Genomic DNA, 22272 nt, shown 5'->3' on the forward strand with positions numbered 1-22272 from the left:
CTAGACCTACAAGTTGGCGCTACCATAAATATTGATAGTGCCCAGGCCAGTGCCTCGGCTGGAAGTCCAATGTTTCTTCATAATCATGTTGAAGCCACTTCATCATTTTCTAAATGAGACAGTTACCTCGTGAGTATCTCATGACAATTTCCCTCATATATAGATGGACTTAATTCTAAACATTCTAATAAAATTTCTCGATTTAGCTTGTATGTTTCTGTGTTAATCACTGTTGAGGTTGTGAGAATAATTAGTTACATTTATTCTCTTGTAATGGAGGTCATACTAAGTACTGGACAGTGAAACTAGTTTCTAGGAGGCATAAGAAATTCTTTGATTTGAACATGCTGAGATACTTGTTTTAATGGATTGATGCTGGAAATGTGTATCAATTACAAGGAGCTGGAAAGTTGTTTTGAAAGCCCTGTGTTTTCATTTTTATAACAGCCTCCCAATTGTGCTTTCATTTAATATTTAGTTCTACTTCTCTGGCATAGGTAGTTAGAAAAGATAAGATTAAGACTTCGCCCATCGTATTATGTTTGTGCAATAGAGAAATCATTTTATAACAAATATAGCTATTGCATTATGTTAATATTGACATATCTATTGAAGGGCATCTGTATGCTCCTGTGGCTGCATTTTTATTTCCTGGGTATGTTGGGCCTCATTAAAATGAGGCCACTTCATACTGTAACTGTACTTTTTCTGCGAAGAGTAAGTAAGGACAGCTTGCTATGGGTGACCTCTGGCCCAATATTCTGATATGTCTGGGAGGGAGTGGCTGGAAGACCTTCAGATCAGAAGAAAATCTTCCTATTTATTTTGAGAAACACTAATTGTCAGGTACAGATGGTCTCATGATGGTTCAATGACTTTTCAACTTTACAATGGTGCAAAAGCAGTATGCATTTCAGCGTGCTCCTTGACTTAATGGGGTTATGTACAGATAAGCTGGATATTGTAAGTTGAATTATGATGTTTTCAATTTATGCTGGATTTATCAGGATATTACCCCACTGCAAGTCAAGGAGCATCTGGATATTCCTGTAGTGTTTTATCACTGTGTCAACCTAGCTAAGCAAGGAATATGTTTCAGATAACTTTTTTCCTAGTACAGTTCTGGGTGAGAATTGATCATGGGGGAAGAAATGCATTAAGTTTGTCAGAGGAAAGTAAAACAGCTGCCACTGAGTTCTGAAGTCATCACTGGCTCCAGACAGTGAGGAGTAGCATCAAAAGTGCCAGTGAGTTCCAATTTATACTGACTTTCGCCTGCTTCACATCCAGCTCTTCATACTGACTGCCAGCCCTACTGACCAGGAGGGACTACAGTCCCGCTACCAAACTTGTCTGAGAACTCACAGGGCTGTTGGCACATACAGTCAGCCATCTTCCATAGATTCCTACACCAGCCCCTTCAGGGTTCCATGTAGTGCATGGATATACCCAACTTAATGCAAAACTTAATGCAAAGTCCATTTCATCCACCTTCACCAGAGCTGGTTAGAGTTGTGTTTTCTGACCCTTTTCAAACTTTTACTTATCCATCTTCTCCCCAAATTGTGTCAGGCCTCATTCCTATAATATACTCTTGTGTTCCTTAATGCTCGTGGTGGCTTCTCTTGCCTGACACTTCCATTTGTGTTACGGGTTTGCCATAGCCGAAGCCATACATTGTCAACAGCTAGTATGTGCTATGACTTTTCATTTTCTGAGACTACTTCAATGCCATCTCTTAAAATTAGTCAATGTGACCAGTTTTCTTGGTGTCTGGGGGACTTCAGTATCCATGAGAACTGTCGGAAAAGGAGATAGAAGTTAGAGTCAGAGGCCTGGGACCAAAGGGCTGTGGCACAAGAAAAGCCTTGGTATTGGGGTCTGATAGCCCATAATAGGGTTCTTCATCTTTGCCTGGGATTAATCTGCTACCAGGAATCAAAGGCCATGCAGCAAAGAAGCATGCTTCACAGGGCAGACACAGAATATGATGGATCCTCTTTCTGCTCTGAGTTGGTATACTAAAGTTTTGTGCAAAAACAATGACGATTAAAGATGATGGTTAACACATAGGTAGGTAATTGTAATTAAGTATTGGTAAAATAAAACAATAATACTTCTAGTTGTGATAGACCTAGCATTCTGACTATCCAAAATATTGGAAATCCTGAAGGGAACCATAGGTGTTCATTGTTCTAAAGTTCGCATAGGCTTCAGGAGAAGGGTAAAGATAAGACTAATCTCGGATTTTCTTAATATAATTATATAATAAAATGTTACAGTTAATCATCAAAAAATGAAAAGAATTGTGGACTTCTGAAAGGCAAAGTAATGAAATGACAAAAATAGTCAACAAAAATAGGGTCATGCACAAGGGAAGAAGAAACCAAAATGTGAGAAAAATTAATGTACAAAACAAAATAAGAAACATAACTCAAAACCAAGGAAATCACCTACTATAGAAAACTATACAGAACTACATTTAAGACAATAGACTAAGGATTCTAGTTGTATAAATCATGAGGCTGAAAAAATACACAATGCTTATGAAATACCCACCTGAAGAATAAAAACAACAAAAGGCTACATGTAGAAAGGTTGAAAAAGAAATACTAAACAAATACAATCTTAAAAACATGAAAGAGTTTTATTGACGTCATCCCAAAAGGACTTCAATGCAAAAAGAGCAGCAGGGAAAAAAATAAGAGTGCCAAGTAACAACACAAATTCAAATGACTGTGGTGTGGTTTCATGCCTGTAATCCCAGCACTTCGGATCACTTGAGGACGGTGTGGTATCTTGTCTTCAAAGATGCCAGCCTGATGAAACACACTGGCCAGTGGTCATCTTCCCATGAGTGCCCTTCTTTTGAATCCGAGCTGGCTGGATTGTGGTGGAGGTGACACTGCATATTTCCCAGGCTGGGCTGTAAGGAGATGTGAGCCCCCGCAGGGTACCTAAGTGCCCTGCAGACACAGAGACTTGGGAGCCACACCCAGTGATGCTCACCAGGGGTGGGGTGGCAGCGCTCCCTCTCTTGCCTGCCTTCACTGTGCTTATTAAGGATTTCTAATTAGCAGGAAGCAACCGCAGGCTGGGAGCACCACCCCTAACATGCTAGACTTGCCTTCTCCCTTCCTATTTCCACTCCAGTTGCTGTCCCCTTTGACGATGATGACAAGATCGTTGGGGGCTACACCTGTGAGGAGAATTCTCTCCCCTACCAGGTGTCCCTGAATTCTGGCTCCCACTTCTTTGGTGGCTCCCTCATCAGCGAACAGTAGGTGCTGTCAGCAGCTCACTGCTATAAGTCATTGGGGCCCCTGACTGCAAACCTCCCAGCCAGGCTGCCTGGGAGAGCTTGGCTTCAGCGCACGGAAGTACTGAGTTTGGGTAAGATGAATTGGAGAGGTGGTGGAGAAGAAAACTTGTTGACAGCAGCTGACTCTCCAGAGCAGAGAGTGAACACGAGACAGGAACCTCTCACACTCAGGCCAATCCATGAAACAGCAAGGGTTGTGGTCATAAAAGTATGCAGGGATGATCTTGGGGTGGTCAGAGCTAGTGAGAAAAGCAGGCAAGTAACTCACCCACATTTCTACTTTCTTTGGTCTCTTCCTGATCCTCACAGCTGACTACCCAGACGAGCTGAAGTGCCTGGACGCTCTGGTGCTGACCCAGGCTGAGTGTAAAGCCTCCTACCCTGGAAAGATTACCAACAGCATGTTCTGTGTGGGCTTCCTTGAGGGAGGCAAGGATTCCTGCCAGGTGATTTGATCCTTTCCCATGCTGAGGCTCCCACCGATACCCAGGCCCCACCCGGGAAAAAGATTTGAACTCCCAAGGTGGCGGGGCTGAGGAGGCTCCCTGCAGTGTCCCCATGGAGAAATGAGGAAGGCTCCCTTGTGCTGCACGCTGCCTGCTTAGGAAGAACAGAGAATGGGCCACCGTGAGAAGGACGTGGAGCCACAGAGCTGGCTAGAAAGGGGTCTTTTAAGGTTCAGAGTAAAAGTAGCTATATTCCTCCTCCATCTCTCTCTTCATACAACTTGTCCCTTGTTCCCTCCAGGGTGACTCTAGTGGCCCTGTGGTCTCCAAGGGAAAGCTCCAAGGAGTTGTCTCCTGGGGCTATGGCTGTGCCCTGAAGAACAGGCCTGGAGTCTACACCAAGGTCTACAACTATGTGGACTGGATTAAGGACACCATCGCTGCCAACAGCTAAAGCCCCCGGTCCCTCTGCAGTCTCTATACCAATAAAGTGGCCCTGCTCTCACTGCCTGTGTCTGTGCCGGCTCCCTCACACTCCTTCACACTGGAAAGCATCCTCCAATGTCAGGTCAGACAGGGCTGTCCCCCTGAAAGGTAAGCAGAGCCCCCAGCTCCCAAAATGTGTTCCATGGTACACTAGAGTAGCACATGCAAAGAGATGGAATCCAAAAATAAGAAGAAGCTTGGGAGAAAGGGGGCACTGTTTTCTAGAGAAAAGTGTTTCAGAAAGGTGGTCTTTGGGTGGGCGGTATTGATTTTTATTTGGGCTTCTCACAGCTGTTAGAGCTACTCTGCCTTCAGAACAATCACAGCACAGAAAATGTGTCAGCATCTTTGAGGCGGCCCAAGAAATCTGATGAGCTGAATCTTATTGCTAAAATACAACAATCATGACAAATGCTGTTGGTGATGACGTGCCTCTCCCAAGAACGTGTCAGCACCAAATCCTCCACCAAGCCCTCCCTTCTCATTCACCTGGAAAATCAGACTCAAGTAAATCTCCCTGGCCCCCTAACTCTTCCCTCAATTCCCTAGTTCCATCTCTGTGAGCAGGCTAGAGAGATGTTCCGCCTACCATAGTGGGAGCCAGACTGCGACTTGGGAATCAAGCCCAGCACTGCACGCTGCATTTTCATCTTCTTTGCCTTTGTGGTAGGACGCTGCAGTGAATCCCACAGCTAACACCAGCTCCCCACTCTGACCAGGGGAAGAAACTAGAGCGGGTCAAGATTCACCCATTTGATCAATTAACTGAGGAAGGATTCATTTTCATAAAACTCACTCCCCTTTGAGACACTTCAAGTGAATTATTTGGGACTCTTTAAAAAACATGGAAGGAAGGACATCTGAGGGCTGTGACACCATCCAGCCACTCTGGCTGCATGTTGGCTGGCTTGCATCCATGGATGCAGCAGAGGGAGGCCGGTCCCGTGACACCTGTGGCACCTGCCAAAGCCTCCTTCTGGCAATTCTGAGAGGGCCCATGTTGGGGCCGTAGCTCATCCAAGTTTGTCGCTGAAGATCCAAGCAAGCTTCTCTTTGAAATTCCACCTTCAGCTTCTGTCCCAAGTGGTTGTGGACACCCCTGGGAGCTGGTACCAAGGGCCAGGAGCAGCCAAGGGAGACAGACAAGTTCAGAGCACATTTCCAGTTACAGGGAACAGAGCACAGGCCTCCAAGTGTCCATGGAGCAGTGTGCAAATTGCAGTGAGGAGTAGAGGAAAACCTCTACATGGAGCACAGCATTCCTGGCAAACACAGGGGACTGCAGTCCACATGCTGTGGAATACACCCAAGTATGCATCAGACACTTGTTTGGTGAACAGTAAATGTGTAAGATCAATTACCTTGAGAGGGCCATCTGTGCTCCAGATGTGTGGTTCACTTGAGGAGACGGCTACCACTCACTATCTTCTGAGGAAAACAGGGCTCAGGGCTTGCACACAATGGACAGATACACACGGGTCACCCAGAGAGTCACTGCATACAAACATCACTTTGTTCAATATGGATTTTGTTTTTATGGAGTCCAAACGCAGACCCTAGTTCACCTTACAGCCTTGGGTTTGTCTGCTTTTGGAGATATATATCCAGCAGATAGATAGACAGACAAGACAGATACATTTTCTCCCTTTCTTACCATAATGTCAATGCCTTGTCTGAATCTCATCATCATTCAAGAGTCAAGGGAAGAACCAAATGCTTCATATAAACAGGGCTGGGTGGGGAGCGTTAGTTTCCACTGTTTTCTGTCTCCATTCAGATCATTCCTATCAAAGCCCAGCTGGTCACCTGAAGCCAAGAGACAGACATAAGGGTCCCAGTGGCCTTCCAGATGGCTGCTTCCACCTCCTACCTGGGCCACTCAGACTCTTTATACAGGAAAGTGAGTCACCCCACTCAGAAGGGTTGCCAGCAGAAACAGGGCATGAAAATCACAGATAACCATGGGATTTGTTCCAAGAGGTCAGTGTAAAATAAACCACAACCACCACCACCAAAAACACAAAACAAGCAAAAAAAAAAAAAAAAAAAAAAGACTTATTCAAAATCCAAGACAAAATACGTGTGAGAGCCAGGCCATGGCATTGCCTTTTCTCAGGCCACACAGCTTTCCCAGTCCATTTGCTCACATGGAACCGTGAGATGTGAAGGTCTGCAGAGCGTGTGCTCGGGATGGAGGCTGGTACTGTTCACCTGTGGGTCCAGACCAAAGGGCAAAGAGATAGAAAGCTGCAACTCTGTCCACCGCCACGGCTTAGGCCCTCCTGCTCACAGAGGCTCTGAAGAGCCCCCACCTCAGCCTTCACATAAAACATCTCCTTCTGGCTCAACTACAGCTAGGCTGGAATGCCATGGCATGATCTCCGCTCACTACAACCTCAGCCTCCAGGGCTCAAGTGATTCAGCCTCCCAAGTAGCTGGGATTACAGGTGCCTGCCACCATGCCCAGCTAATTTTCTTTTTTTTGTCTGTGTATTTTTAGTAGAGACAGGGTTTCACAATGTTGGCAAGGCTGGTTTTGAACTCCCGACCTCAAGTGATCCAAAGTGCTGGGATTACAGGCATGAGCCACAGCTTCTGGCCTAGGCTCCATTTTTAAAAAATCATTTCAACTTTAATTTTAAATTCAGGGGGTATATGTGTGGGTTTGTTACACGGGTATATTGTGTGATGCTGAGGTTTGGGGCACAAATGATCTCGTCACTTAGGCAGTGAGCACAGTACCCAATAGGTAGTTTTTCAGCCCTTTCCACCCTCCTTCTCTCTTCCCTCTAGTAGTTGCAGTGTCTACTGTTCCCATCTTACATCCATGTGTACCCAATGCTCAGCTCCCACTTATACATGAGAATATGATATTTGGTTTTCCATTCCTATGTTAATTTGCTTAGGATTATGGTCTCCAGCTCCATCCATGTTGCTGCAAGGGACATGATTTCATTCTTTTCATGGCTGCATAGTATTCCATGGTGTGTATGTACCACATTTCCTTTATCCAGTCTACTGCTGATGGCCACCTAGGTTGATTCCATGGCTTTGCTACTGTGAATAGTGCTGTGATGGACGTGCAAGAGCGTGTGTCTTTTTGGAAGAACAATTAGTTTCCTTTGGGTATATGCCCAGTAAAGGAATTGCTGGGTGGAATGGTAGTTCTGTTTTAAATTATTTCAGAAATCTCCAAACTGCTTTCTTTATAATTTTTCCATGAACTAATTTACACTCTCGCCAACAGTGTATAAGCGTTCCCTTTCCTCTGCAGCCTCACCAGCATTTTCTATTTTTTGGACATTTTAATAATAGCCACTCTGCAAACAACCTCTTTCAAGGCCAATGTGAGGAAGAGCCACAAACATCCCTTTTCCCGAAGAGAATTCTTGTCTGCCCACTGGTAGAATTCTTGTTTTCATCTGTCTTTCGTTGTTTGTTTTTCAAAGAAAAACCAAAGGTAAAGTGGTATGATCTTCCACACCTGAACCAGTTTGTAGCCACCAGAGCCTGCTGGGAAGGGGCCCCTCAAGGATGCATTGATCTTGTCACCTGGAATTTGAGAGATCAAGAAGCCCCGTAGCAACCTGCCATACAACTGCCCACCAGTGCTCATTCTTTCATGGGATTAGCTCAATTCTGGCTCTGCAGACACTGACAGCCACAGGTGATAAAATCCTTGGCCTCTGTGGGCTTCCCTCATCACCCAGGGCCACAACGGGCTGCCTGTCCTAGGCAGAGACACAACAACATTCTCTTAAACTGAAATTAAGCATAAATCCACTTCACCAATAATCATCTCAGGGCATAGTCCCTGCCTCCTTCCTCAGGGATTTTAAAACACACATCTCTGACCAAACAGGTAGGTGAGATCTGACTGTAAAGGGGGGTAAATTGGGATGAATTAGGGTATGAGGAATGAATCTCAAGTGTTTTTGTGTGGGGACAGGCATCCACATCCTGAACTGTACCTGAAGATGGAGAAAAATGCAGCAGAGGAGAAGAGAAACAAAGGGGGACAAAGCGGCTGAAAGTTATTGAAAGCTTCTCTCGTGGTTCTTTCTGGCTCTGGTTGCTTTGCCGAGGTCTTGGGTGCAGGCAGGGCCAGCTCTGGCTGGGAGCTGCTGCTTTGGGAGATGGGAGAGTCACTTCACCTCCAGAAAGCTCATTTGATCTTCTGGAAAATGGGCAATCCCAAGGTGGTTGTGATGATAAAATGAAAAAAAATTCTTAACTTATATGAGTTACATGCTGTATACTAAGTTATGTGGTATATAGTAAGCACACAGAAATGATTCACTGTTATCATAATTGAAGGAAAGTGGTTTGGTGTCCTAAGCACTAAACACAAGCCAGAAAGATGTCTTGAGAAGCAGACAAAGAAATTTATAGTTCAAAATGAACAGTACCAAGAATGGCATGTCCTCCAAATTGAGCTTGGGCAGTTGGATCTCAACATATCCTACACATCTGAGTCTACAGTATGAGGTAACAGTCTCCACCTATAGCTATCTTCTCTGCCTGTAAAGTCATTCCTTTTTGAAGAAAGCTGACCTCAGACTATATTGTGATCGTTTAAGGAAGAGCGCAAAATACTGGAGAAGGCTAGTCTTCAAGCTCTAGATACAGAAAATCCTCATATTCTTGGGTGTTCCCTTTAAGAAAGAGAGTCAGAGCCACAAGCACTGATCCAAAAATCCCCTTCTCCAAAAAAAAGTTTCCATCTTCTGCCAAGGTTCACCTCCCTCTTTAGTGCACACTGGTGTCTACAGTTGCTAGAGCAAGAGCCTTTTCTTATCCTCTAAAGCAGGAGTTGTGTGAAGACCCCATGACAAGGGGACAAAATGAAACAACATGTTTAGGGGCAACACAGGAAAAGCCCATATTATCAATGCTCCAAAACCTGGCTACCTCAGGCTTGGCCAGTTATTCGTGAGCAGAGAGGTGTGTCATCTACATGGCAGTCATGGCCTGGATGGGTCTGGAACTGTGGCAAGGTAAGGCTCTGAGACAAGGTGCCAGGAGAAAGATGAATTCAATCATCTATTTCTGCCAGGAAGAAAAGCAGCAGGAAGGAATCAGATGTACAGTTTGTCCTCTGGGGACCTCTGCCTTGATCCTCAATAAATCTCCTTTTAGATGCCACCTGCAGCAATTCCCACACTTCACAGCACTCTCCATGGCTTCCGTTGGCCTTATGGTGAGCTCTGCCAAGATCTGTATTCTTGAGCAAGACAGAATCCTTCTGAATCTCAGTCTCTTCCTCTATAAATGGAAATAATTATGCTCTGCACAAATCACAGTTAGCATGTTTGTGGGAAGTTAAACTGTGAAACTCGGCATAAATGAAAAGCGATGTACCACTGTTGCATACATGACAACTCTTGTAAAGCTGCCAGACACCATGCACCATCCAAGTATAGCAGTGTTAGGTATGAGCCCATCAGTGATTAGAGGGGATATGGGGTGGAGAGGGGGTCTCTGAGCAGTGGATCTCCTGACTGTGGGGAAGCTGGCTCAGCGGCCATGCCAGGAGCTGAAGCCGAAGGTACTCTATGTGTCCTCTCAACTCCATGGGCCCCACTTTGGCATTTTTTTCCAATTCCCTCTGGTTTCCATTTGCTTCCTCCCTCTAGCCCTCTCTGGCCATGTCCAATCTCAACACCAAGTTTCTGAGCTTTTCTCATTTTGCTCACCGTCTCCAGAACATCCCTGCTTCTTTTACCTTTCAAAGAATTTAAACTTGAACTCTGCTCACTCCTGCCCATCACCAACCTGAGCTCAGAGTTGCTGAGAAGGGAAAGTACTCTCCTAAGGAAGCTCCTCCTTTCCTTACATCATTAGACTTGAGTGCAGACAGCATCTCCATCTCCACACTGCTCTGGCCAGTTGTACCTCAGTGAATTACACAACTGGGTCTTAGTAGCCTTGGTAGGATCCAAATCAGGATATTCTCTGGGAAGATTCACTTTGTACTGAGCCCAGCATAATCTCACTGCATCTAAAATAGAAAATTCTAGACCCACCCCTCTACATCTTCGTTATTGAACCCAATATGTGACCTATTTACCATATGCTAAAATCTCTACCTTGAACTGACAATTTACAAAAGAAGATATATGGGAAATCAGCACATTAAAAGATGCCCGGCATCATTAATCATCAAGGAAGTGCAGATCAAAATCGCAACCTGACACGAATACAGACCTACCAGAATTGTTAAAATGAAAAAGGCTAATCACTACTAACACAACAGCAACTCTCATACATTACTGTATGGTGTAAAATGATACAACCATTTTGGAAAACTGTTTGCAAGTTTCTTAAAACATTTATACATATCTCTTCCATTTAACTCACAACATGTACAGAAATGCAAACACATGTCCACAAAAAGCCTTGCAGAAAAGTGTTTACAGCAGCCCGCAACTAGAAACAACCCAAATGTCCATCCACTGGGAAGTGCATAACCAAACTGTAGTATATGCATGCAACTGTCTTCTGCTTCTGGGCTAAGTTCTTTGCTTTTAAGCGCTTCTGGGATTAGTTTGGATCCACCCAGATAATTCCAGATAATCTTACTTTAAGTCCCACAAACACCACCATCCCCTGCACCACCTCAGCCCTCCTGCTCTTCAGAGCTCAGTGCACAGGGCTCATTTCCTCTCGGATGACCTTCTCCACTAAGTCAGTTTATACAGTGTTCCCTTCTTATGCAGAGCTAGGCCAGCTCCCACGTGTTCCAGGGCAGACTCACTTTGAGCAGGCTGTGTGTGTATGTGTGTGTTCCTTGCTTTCTGCTATAAATTGAAGATTGTGGAGGGCAGGGCTTTTATACATTTTTAAAATTTAAATATTAGTCTTTTTATTATTGAATTGTAGCAACTTTTAGAAAATATAATCGTGACATAAGTCCCTTGACAGATACATATGAATATTTTCTCTCAGTCTGAGATTTACCTGTTTCTTAATAGTGTCTTTTGATGGTTAGAAGACTTAAATTTTAATGAACTCAATTTTTTTGAAACAACATGCCCAGTGCTTTCTGTGAATTCCTTAACAAATTTACGTCCACACCCAAAGTCATAAACATATTCTCCTAGTTTTTCTTCTAAAAGCTTTCTAGTTTTACTTTATTTATGAGTAGGCCTATGATCCCTTTGGAATAATTTTTATAAAAGGTGTGAAGTAAGGGTTGAGGTTTGTTTCCTCCTCATATGGATATCTAGTTGTTTCCACATCATTTTTTGAAAAAAATTGTTTTCTTTTTCTGTTGAATTGCTTTTGGGTTTTTGTGGAACAACTTATTTGACCATATATGTGTGGGTTTATTCCTGGAATCTTTTTCATTGCTTTATTTTGTTGTCTTCACCAGTACATTATAATCTTGAAGACTGTGACTTTATCTTAAATCTTGAAGTCAGGTAGTGTAACGTCTCTAAATTTCTTCATTTTCAAAATTCTTTGGGCTATTCTAGGTTGTTTTTCCATATATATTTTATATAGTCTAGGTTGAATTTTCATATATATTTTAAAATCAGCTTGTTAGTTTCTATTTTTAAAAACCAACTAGGATTTGGAATGGTATTCCTTTGCATCTACAGATACATTTGGAAAGAAGTCATCTGTTAACAGTAGTTTTATTTTTCTCTGCAAAGTTTTAGTTTTCATTATAGTCTTCTTACACACTTTTGTTAAGTGTATCCCTATGTATTTGGATGCTATAATAAAATGCATTCAAAATTTTTTATCTTCAAATGCTACATAATTTTGCATGAATGTACTATGGGTAACTTTGGGTTTAACCAACACGGATTCACAGAACTTTCTGGATTTGTATATTTACATCTTTCCTCCAACTTGGGAAGTTTTTGGCCACTACGTCTTCAAATAATTTTTCTGCCCTTTTCTCTTTCTTTTGTCTGGAGATTTCAATAATGTATATGTGTTTGGTGCATGGTGTCTTTTAGGCTCTGTTTACTTTTTCTCACTCTTTTCTTTTGCTCCTTAACTTGATAGTTTCAATGGACTTATCTTCAAGTTTGCTAATTCCTTCTTCTGCCTTTTCAAGTCTGCTTGTGTATCCTTCTAGTCAATTTTTCTATTAGGTTACTCTATTTTTCAGCTCCAGAATTTCTATTTGGTTCTTTTTACAATTCCAATCTCTTTGTTGATATTCTTATTTGTTTATATATTGTTTTCTTGATTTCCTTTATTTCCTTGTCTGTGTTTTCCTTTAGCCCTTTAAGTATATTTAAGACAGCTGTTTTGAAATCTTAATTTAGTAAGTCTGAGACCTGTGTTTTTTCAAAGACGGATCTGGATATTCATTTTCTTCCTTTGAATGGGCTATGCATGTTTTCCCATTTCCTGTATGCCTTGTAAGTTTTTGTTGAAAACTGCAATTTGGATTAAGTGGCCACCTCTCCCAATCTTTGAAGAATGGCTCTGCACAGAGGAAGCCCTTTGTTAATCACTCTAATGTAAATGCTTATGGTCTTTGGACATAGACCTTCCATGGGCCTATGTGTGCACTATTTTTCCAAATATCCCACATAGACAGCTGTTATTAATGTCTTAATTTCCCTAGGAGATTCACTCCTGCCTCTTCTAGAGGCCTCAGCATTCTATTGCATTCTTTAATCAAAAATCTCTTTCCGCTGGCATCCCTGCTTCTGTAGTTTGGTACATTTTTCACAAGACTTACTTGCTGCTTCCTGCAGATTTCACTAGCCTGAGATTTGAGCTAGTCAGTTTTGCCATCTAAGTTCTGATTTAGGCCACACAAAGAACAACTCCTCAGCCACCCCCAACAGGTGAGAATGTAACAAATCTGGCCTTCTCTGCATTTTATAAGTTGAGGTTTCATGGCTGCTAAGTATATTTCATCACTTATTTTATTTTTACCTGTTACTCCACTCTTTTCTATTAAAACTTCTTAAGCATACAGATATTTCCAAGGAAGGTCTTGGAGAAAATTAAGTAGAGGCAGAAAAAAGCTGGCATAGAGCTCCACATGGAGATTTGGAGGAAGTCATGGCATTATGACAGTAAAATAAAAGTTTCTTTGTCCTCATGCAATTCAATCGTTCTTTTAACAGGTGTTTACTGTGTGCTTACTCTGTAAGAGTCATTGGAGATAAAGCAGTGGCAAAGTGGAAAAAAATCCTGCCCTCATCAAACTTACAATCTAGCAATGAAGGAGAGAAATACACAAATAAGGATGGTATTTGGCATGCTGAATGATAATGAGAGCTACAAGAGAAATGGGGCAGGAAGTTAATAGGAGGCGGTGGTTTGGGGGTGGGTGTCAACACTGTTCCTAATGGATGATCACTACAGGTGATCTGGAGAGACATCATTGACAAGGTGACATTTCAGCAGAGATTGTAACAGAAGAGAGACCATCATTTGGATAGCAGGGGTAGTAATTCAAGGCAGAGGGAAGAGCAAATGCCAAGCCCTGGGGCAGGTGCATCTTCGTGCATTCAAGGAGCAGCAAGGTGATCTTTTAGACTGGAGCAGAGTGAGCAAAGGCCCAGCTCTGGAGTTAGATCAGAGAGATAACCAGTGGCCAGCTCAGCCTGGACTTCATGGGTGATGGGTATAATTTGGCTTCTACTCTGATGAGTGGAAATATATTGGGGTTTTGAGCTGGGGAGTGACCTGGGAGGTTATTCTGGTGCTGGCTGGAGCACAGACTGGGTGCAAGGGCAGGAGAAGGAATATTGTTAGTAGGCAGCCACAGTCATCCTGTCAAGAAGTGATGGTGTCAAGAACAGATGAAGACAAAGACGTGGTAAGACACAGGCATATCCTGAAGGTAGGGATAGAGGCTTTGCTGATGGGATGGAGAAGAGGCAACAGGGGAATAAGTCAAGAAATACCAAAAAGCTGTATTCTGAACACCTGTCAGGATGATGTTGCTTTCACAGCAAACGGGTACTGAGGGACAGTAAGTTTGGAGGAGAAGTCTAAGGTTTGGTTCTGACATGTCAATTGTCCACATGAACAGTTAGTTTGAGAGGAGTTAATTTTCAGGGGCCTTTTAAATATCAAAGTAGAAATAACCAGTGCTCAGGAGGATATAAGGGTCTGAGGCTCAAGAGAAAGGTCATAGCTGCAGGTATAAATGTGATGGCTCATGTGCAGATTTCAAGGGGTAAATTCAATGAGTCTGTTTGTGGCCACAGCCTTCCTCAGGCTTCCCAGTATCCACATTACCACAAAAAGCCTCAATGGTGATCTACTTGAGTCTGTCCCCACATGTTGCAGCTTGAGTTGTGCAGAATCCCCATCTTGCTCCCTTTCTCCAACATGACAAGAAGACCTCAGTTAGCCAAAATGTCCTGAAGAGGGCTGAGGAATTTGGTCTGAATCATCCCACAAATTAATGGTACAGGAAATAAGTGCTGCTGTTGTCGTTGGCTCTAGAAAGATGATATCGGCCGGGCGCAGTGGCTGATGCCTGTAATCCCAGCACTTAGGGAGGCCGAGTGGGCAGATCATGAGGTCAGGAGATCGAGACCATCCTGGCTAATACGGTGAAACCCCGTCTCTGCTAAAAATACAAAAAACTAGCCGGGCATGGTGGTGGGTGCCTGTGGTCCCAGCTACTCAGGAGGCTGAGGCAGGAGGAGAATGGCGTGAACCCAGGAGGCAGAGCTTGCAGTGAGCAGAGATGGCGCCATTGTACTCCAGCCTGGGTGACAGAGCGAGACCCTGTCTCAAAAAAAAAAAAAGAAAAAAAAGAAAGAAAGATGATATCAACCAATGTTTTACCCTAAGACTGCTTTGGATTGGGATTTTAACTCTGGAATCTGGCTCCAGGTCTCTTGCCTTCCTCTTCACCAGGTTAACTTGGGATGGTTAGCCATCCAACCAAGTCCTCATGTTTCTGAGAGTCATTCCCAGCCATATCATCCTATTAACCATTGAATCCACTGTCTACCACTGCCCAAGGCTGGGATGCAGATTTTCTTTTTTTTTGGCTAGCTTCATTGAGATATAATTGACAAATAAAAATTATGTCTTTAAGGTGTACAATATATTTTGATATGTGTATACATTGTGAAATGATTACCACAACCAAGCTAATTAACATTCCCATCAACATACATAGCATTTTTTTTTTTTGAGACGGAGTCTCACTCTGTCACGCAGGCTGGGAGTGCAGTGGAGCAGTCTTGGCTGACTGCAACCTCTGCTTCCCAGGTTCATGCGATTCTCCTGCCTCAGCCTCCTGAGTTTTTTGTGATGAAAATATTTAAGATCTACTCTCTTAGCGTATTTCAAGTATAGAATACATTATTATTAACTAGAGTCTCTATGCCCTACATTAGGTTTCCAGAAAGTTACTCATTTTATATTTAAAAATTTGTACCCTTGAACCAACATCTCTCCATTTTCCTCACCCCCTGACTGCTGGTAACCACTCTTCTACTTTTGGTTTCCATGAGTTCGACTTTTTCAGATTCCATGTATAAGTGAGACCATGTAATATTTATCTTTCTGTGTGGCTTATTCATTTCACTTAGCATGTCTTTCACGTTCATCCACATTGTCACAAATAGTAGGATTTCCTACTATTGCTTGAACCCAGAAGGTGGAGGTTGCAGTGAGCCGAGATGGCACCATTGCACTCCAGCCTGGGTGACAAAAGTGAGACTTCATCTCAAAAAAAAAAACAAAAAAAATCTTTGAAAAGAAGTGAAGATTTGAGGCTTGGCACAGTGGCTCATGCCTGTAATCCCAGCACTTTTGGAGGCTGAGGTGGGTGGACCATTTGAGGTCAGGAGTTCAAGACTAGCCTGGCCAACATGGTGAAAGTCCATCTCCACTTAAAGTACAAAAATTAGCTGGGCATACGTCTGTAGTCCCAGCTACTCAGGGGCTGAGGCAGGAGAATAGCTTGAACCCTGGAGGTGGAGGTTGCAGTGAGCTGAGATCACACCACTGCACTCCAGCCTGGCGAAGAGAGTGAGACATTATCTCAAAATAAAATAAATAAATAAAAGAATAAAAAGAAATGCAGATTTGGGACAATGGGGACACTTAGCTGATGCACAGCACAGGTGAGCAGTCCTTTTGTGACCATGAAGACACAATTCCCAGGAGCCCACCTTGGGGTCTCCTAGAAAAAGCATGTGGGCTGCTCACCAGCTGCATGTCCACCTTTCCTTTCCTGCACTCTCAGGAAGACGGGAGTTCTGGATTCAGCTGAACTAAGTTCAAGTTCAGACTCTGTGACTCACTGGCTGTGCAATTCTGGGTAAGTTACTTGCTCTACTTGAGTCCTGTATCCTCCATGGTAAAATGGAGAAGTGGAGTTATTGTAAGGATTTGAAGGCAAGGCAAGAGTTAAAGAAAGACACACACACACACACACACACACACACACACACACACACACACACACACACACACACACACACACACAGAGATTGGCCGCTTCAACAGCAACACAGGTTTATTACTAGCAAAACCCTGCGGAGGGGGAAACCAGCATAGTGTCAGCGCCCACTGCCGCTCACAGGCTGGGGTAATCATGGGGCTGGGAGGGAGCACTCTGGACAGTATAGCTTGCTGCCCAGTAGAAGATGATAAGGATGTTCCTGAAGTCAGGCTGTTGGGCCTTTGCCCAGCAGGATGTGATAAGGATGTTTCTGCAGTCAGGTGGTTAGGATGTTTCTCACAGCCCGAGTTCCCATGGAATGTTTTACTCTGACCGGGATCTGCAAAACAGCAAGGGGTTTACCAAATAGTGCAGGTTAGACTAACAGTAACCTCTCCCAGGTAGACAGTTCTTCAACAGTAAACTTCCCTTGAGCACCTACACTGTACCAGACATGGTGCTAGGACCCAGGCCACAGGAGGAACAAGACAGATGAGGCCTCTGCCATCCTGGTGCTCATGTCTGATGAAGGAAGCTAACAGGTCGTAAGACCAGGTCAGATGGCGGTGGTAAGGAAAGACATTACCAGAGTGAGATGAGCTAGAAAGAAACTGAGGGAGCTGTTCCAAAGAGTGACAGGGAGAGACCCCTCCAAGAGGTGACCTTTGAGCAGCAACCTGAGAGATGTTGGATGGGGGGATGCATGGAAAAGGAGCTGCCCCTGAAGCCATCCCAGGAGTAAAGACACAGCACGAGGTGGGCAACAGAATGGCCTGACCTGTGCGTCCTTCATGCTTCCTTCCTCAGTAGTGCCCAAACAGAAATATGGGGCAATTCCACGCAGGGTCCATGGAGGGAGCAGAAAGCAGCTGCAATGAAGAGGCACGGTGGGGATGAAATCTGGCCCAACAGTGAAGCTAGAAGCAGGTGCTGCTTACCTCTCACCACAATACAGGTCATGAAGCATAAGCAGCCCCTGAAGGCACGTCCAGGGCCAGACCAGCTGGCTGGGCTGCCAGCATCCTAGAAGAGATCCCAGGAGATCAGATAAGCTGGTTGAAGGTGGGGGAGAAAAGGAAAGCTTCAGAAAATTCCATAAGACCCATGACACTTAGCATGAACTTCCCCTGAGTGGGATCTGTTTGGCATTGCTGGTTCTAAAGAGTTGGTCCCACCACCCCCACCTGCCCGGTGCCCGACCAGGGGAAAACCTGGGGTAAGGTCCACAGAAACAATCGTTGTGGAACGGGAAAGGGTGTTCTCATCCAAAACCAAGAGAGGAATCCCACAAAACACCAGTCATAAGGAGCAGAGGGGCCTGCAGGGAGAAACAGGATTCTGCTGCTCATTGGGGAATCTGCTTTTCAGCAGGAAAGGGGAACATGCAGGATACAGAAGCAAAGTGGACCCTGAGCAGTGGGGCTAGGGGAGCTGGTGCTGACACTGTCAGGGATGAGCCACAATAGGAGGCTTAGAACCCCTTACTTAGAACACACTAACTCAGAGGGCACCTGAGTGTAACCTCAGATGGTCCCTGAAGACTTTTCATCCAAGCAGGATCCCTCCCTTGTCATCTCCAGACCTGCCCCACCCACAAGCTCCCTCCCTGGTCTCCTAGCTCTTGTTCACTCCTTCCAGGAAGCCTTCCACAGTCATCTCTAAAACGTGGCTGACTGTCCCTCCTTTATCCAGAACCTCCCATGGCTCCCCAGAGCCCTCCAGATCAAGTTCAAGTTCTTTGATCAGACACTTGATCTCAAGCTGCATTCTACCTCCTAAATTAAGATCCCAGAGATGCCCACCTTGCTCGGCACAAGTGCATCAATGAAGCCCAAAGTCTTGAATGTGGCCTTGGCCTTGAGGCCGTCGACACCCTGGCTAGTGAGGGTGCAGCACTGCTCCAGGATGATGGTGGCTAAAGTTGTGCACCAATTCATAGGCCCTGCAGAAGCATCTCCCCTCAGGAGTGAGGTAGTACAGGAAGTCCATGCACAGGCAGATCTGCTGGTGCCATTACACTATGAGGGCACGGAGCTCCAAGATGGTGGCAACATAGTCACTAGAATTCCTACAGGACAAGGCTGGGGAGAGGAAGCAGTTGCATAACACACATGATACCCTGGAAGCACTTCCCAGCCAGAGTCTCAGGACCACATTACATCCAGATACAGATGCCCTCTGAGCACACTTCTCTCTCTGCCTCCCACTCTGAGCTGCCTCCTGGCCCCACATGGGCAGCCTGGCCCAGGGCTTGGAGCCCAGCAGGTGTTCAGTCCATGGTGTTGACTGCTCCCTGGGCCAGGAGAGCCCTTGGTGACTCTGTGACTCCTCCTGTGGAACCTCTGACTCTGCCTTGGGACCTCCCAATTCCCATGGGAAGCCCCCATGGCTCTGGATTGCCCCACCTTGCCTGGGATCCTCCAGCCCCATAGGCCTTACTTGATGTCTTAGCCCTCCCACAACATGACATGTTTCTTAGAATGTGGCTGATGTCCAGGGCCATCTGTGGATGTTTGCTGCGGGCCTCTTGCTGTTCTCCTTTATGGTCTGTAGGGCAGGGCAAGGTCAAAAGGAGAAACCAATCCAACCTCAGAATGGACAAAATGCTCACTGCCACAAATGGCAACCACCTACAGTCAGCAGTGCTTCTGGAAAGAAAGGTTTCATTATGCAAAACGCTCCTTGTTGGCTTCTCTCTGAAGCCAGGGAAGGGTACAAAGCCCAGCTTAACTGCGGTGCCTACATTAGCATCTGTGCCTAGGATGTGCGATGGGCCCCTGCTCCCACTGCAGGGTTGACGTTCCCTCCAGCTGGAGACCTGGGCTCCTGACACCACCTGGCCTGTTTGTCCTGCTCTGGATGAGGGTGGAAAGGCTGTATCTGGCATTTTCCTAGGTCCTTAGTTTCCACCTTCTAGACATCCAGCAGGAGTGACCATGCCTAGCCCCACACCTGAAATGGGACTCCCTTGTAGAGCAGCTGAGACATCTACAGACAGAAGAGTGCTCTGGTGAGACAGGCCATAGGGGTCCCCAGGGAGGGTTGGGGGCCAGAAGATTCTGAAGGTTTCCAGTCTTGGGCTCTGTGGTTCCTCAAAGAGGTTAGGTTTACCTAAAACCAGGCCTCCCCTCCCACGATTCAAAGAGTGGATGAGTGCTGTGTGTCAGGAACTCTGATCTGGACCTATTTTTTCATTTAGGTCACCAAGAGACAACCCCTAACCTCTGAGCTAGGGATGGTCCAAGCTCTGGCATGAGATTTTCTTCTAGCAACATGATGCTTACAGGGACAGGTAGAAAAGCTGGTGATCAGGCCTGCTGTCCTCTGGGTAAGGACAGTGTGTCACCCACCCTCTGAGAGGCCGGTGGTGCCAGGCCACAACACTGGGTGCCTGTACCCTGGCTCTGCAGACACCGGTCATGGAGGCCCTCCCCTCTTCACATTACATTCTTGCTGCTCCTATATTTCTTCTAGTCATCAAATAATTTGGGCCATTTTTCTGTGCATCTGATCTGACATTTTTGCTCTCAGATGAAACATGATAAAGGAAGCCAAGCTGCCAGGATTCCTGGAGGGGACCTTGGGTGCTGGGTCTTGGGCTCCAGGGTCCTAATGGGACTGAACCAGAAGGAGCCAGGGAAGGGCAAACACTGGGGCTGAGGCCCTAGGACCCAATGGCCATTGGCGGCCGGGCCTTATGGCCCCAACACACCCTGTCTTCAGGCCACAGACACCATGGGCTTCGGTCAGGTCCCAGCCTCCCAGTAGTGTCCTGGTACTAGCAGGTGCTGACCCCTGAGCCACAACCACAGTTCTGGGTTTTGGGTTTTGGTAAAACCACCTCAGGGACAGAGTTCTGGGGTTGGGTTTGGCAGGAACCATGGTGCCTCCCAGGGATGGTGTCACTCCTACTTGCCACAAAATGTGCATACAGGCTGTCCCACTGTCCAGCCCATCCTGCTGGACAGGATGGAGGAAGTCAGGGAACAGGTAGGGTGGACATCTGGGGTGCAGGGAGAGGCAGGTGCATGCTGGGAGGTCAGACCCTGCAAGGGCTGTGGGGGTATAAGGTGGGGTGGGCTCCAGGTGCACCCTCAATGCACTGGGCAGGTCTCAGGACAGGCTCCCTGGACCCCGGCTGGGTGATGTGGTCACTCCCTGGGGGACTGCTGTCAGGCCCTGGCCACCCAACCTGGGCAGCACCGTCCCATCTCAGGACTGGACTTTCTGAGTCCTGAGACAGGACAGTACTGTCCAGGCCTGACAGACTGGGAGGACCTGTTAAGTCCTCCATCCCTAGACTAGCCTCCCACACAGCAAGGACAGTCTCTTAGCTCTGCCTTCAGGGCACTGACTGATCCTGCTCACTCTAAGGCAACCAAGGCAGAGCTGAGGACCTGTGCCAGGCTGGGAGCCAGTCCCCTCCCTAAATGGGCCTGAGGGAAGCACCATCCCTGTCCCAATCCGCTGCAAGTTTCAGCCCAGGAGACACATAAGGAAGGGAGGATGGAGCCCCTCTGCTGGCTGACACTGGAAAAGCAGGACCTAGGAGAAGAGGGAGTGCAGGGCTGGCAGGGGACACTACAGGCCAATGGAGAGCTCCGGCTGCACCATGGGGCTGCCCCTCCTGGGCTGGAGGCTGTGCCCTGCAGGATCTGATAAAGTCCAGTCCTGAGATGGGACAGTGCTGCCCATGGTGGGTGCCCGGTGCCTGACAGCACTCACCCAGGGAGTGACCACATCACCCGGCTGGGGTCCAGGGAGCCTGGGCCGAGACCTGCCCAGTGCACTGAGGGTGCACCTGGAGCCCACCCCACCTGACGCCCCCACAGCCCTCACAGGGTCTGACCTCCCAGCATGCACCAGCCTCTCCCTGCACCCCTGCTGCTCACCCTGCCTGTTCCCTGGCTTCCTCCATCCTGTGCGGCCCATAGACTGTGACCATCTATCCGGCCACTCCGGCCCTTCCTTTACCTTTGTCCTGTCAGAATCTCTGAGCAAGATATCCCAGGTCCATCCAAACACCTGCTTTGTCCAGTTTTGACTGGGCCTTTGGGCACTACTGGGCCATCCCGACTGTCCACAAGGCCCTCGATAATGTGCATCGCACCTGACATCTCCCAGCAGTGCTCAGCAGCCCCCGCTGACCAGGTCCCTGCTGGCCATATCCCGCACATCAGGTCCTCCCTGACCACACCCTCACTGATTAGAACCCCATGACCAGGCCCCACTAACCAGACCCTTGCTGCTAGGCCCACAGTGTCCAGGACCCCACTGACCAGGACCTTACTGACCAGGGCCTCACTGACTAGGTCCTTACTGACTAGGCCTCATTGATCAGGTTCCACTGATCATGACCCCATTGCCTGGCACCACAGATGAGGCCCCACTGACCAGGCCTCCAGGGAACAGGCTGCCACTGACCAGGCCCCTATTAACCAGGCCTTAGGTGACTAGATGCCTCTGACTGTGATCCTAGTGAGTAGGCCCCACTGAATAGGCACCCACTGCTCAGATCCCCGCTGACCAGGTCACCCACAGACCAGTGCTACAAAAGCCACCACTGAATGCACTTGCTCTGAACAGGCCCCCACTGATTAGGTCCCACTGACCAGGCTGCGCTG

General features: G+C 46.4%; 1 protein-coding gene across 1 annotated transcript; it reads left to right on the top strand.

Annotated features, from left to right (window-relative positions):
• Nucleotides 1–906: 906 nt before the first annotated feature.
• Nucleotides 907–4222, top strand: LOC134759822 (trypsin-3-like). Its single transcript, XM_063714614.1, has 6 exons — nucleotides 907–963; nucleotides 1291–1432; nucleotides 3154–3280; nucleotides 3511–3530; nucleotides 3632–3768; nucleotides 4070–4222. The coding sequence occupies exons 1-6, from the start codon at nucleotides 907–909 to the stop codon at nucleotides 4220–4222; spliced, it is 636 nt and encodes a 211-aa protein (XP_063570684.1).
• The last annotated feature ends 18050 nt before the right edge of the window (nucleotides 4223–22272 follow it).

The sequence above is a fragment of the Pongo abelii genome, chromosome 13 (assembly GCF_028885655.2).
Source record: "Pongo abelii isolate AG06213 chromosome 13, NHGRI_mPonAbe1-v2.0_pri, whole genome shotgun sequence".
Lineage (NCBI taxonomy): Eukaryota > Metazoa > Chordata > Mammalia > Primates > Hominidae > Pongo > Pongo abelii.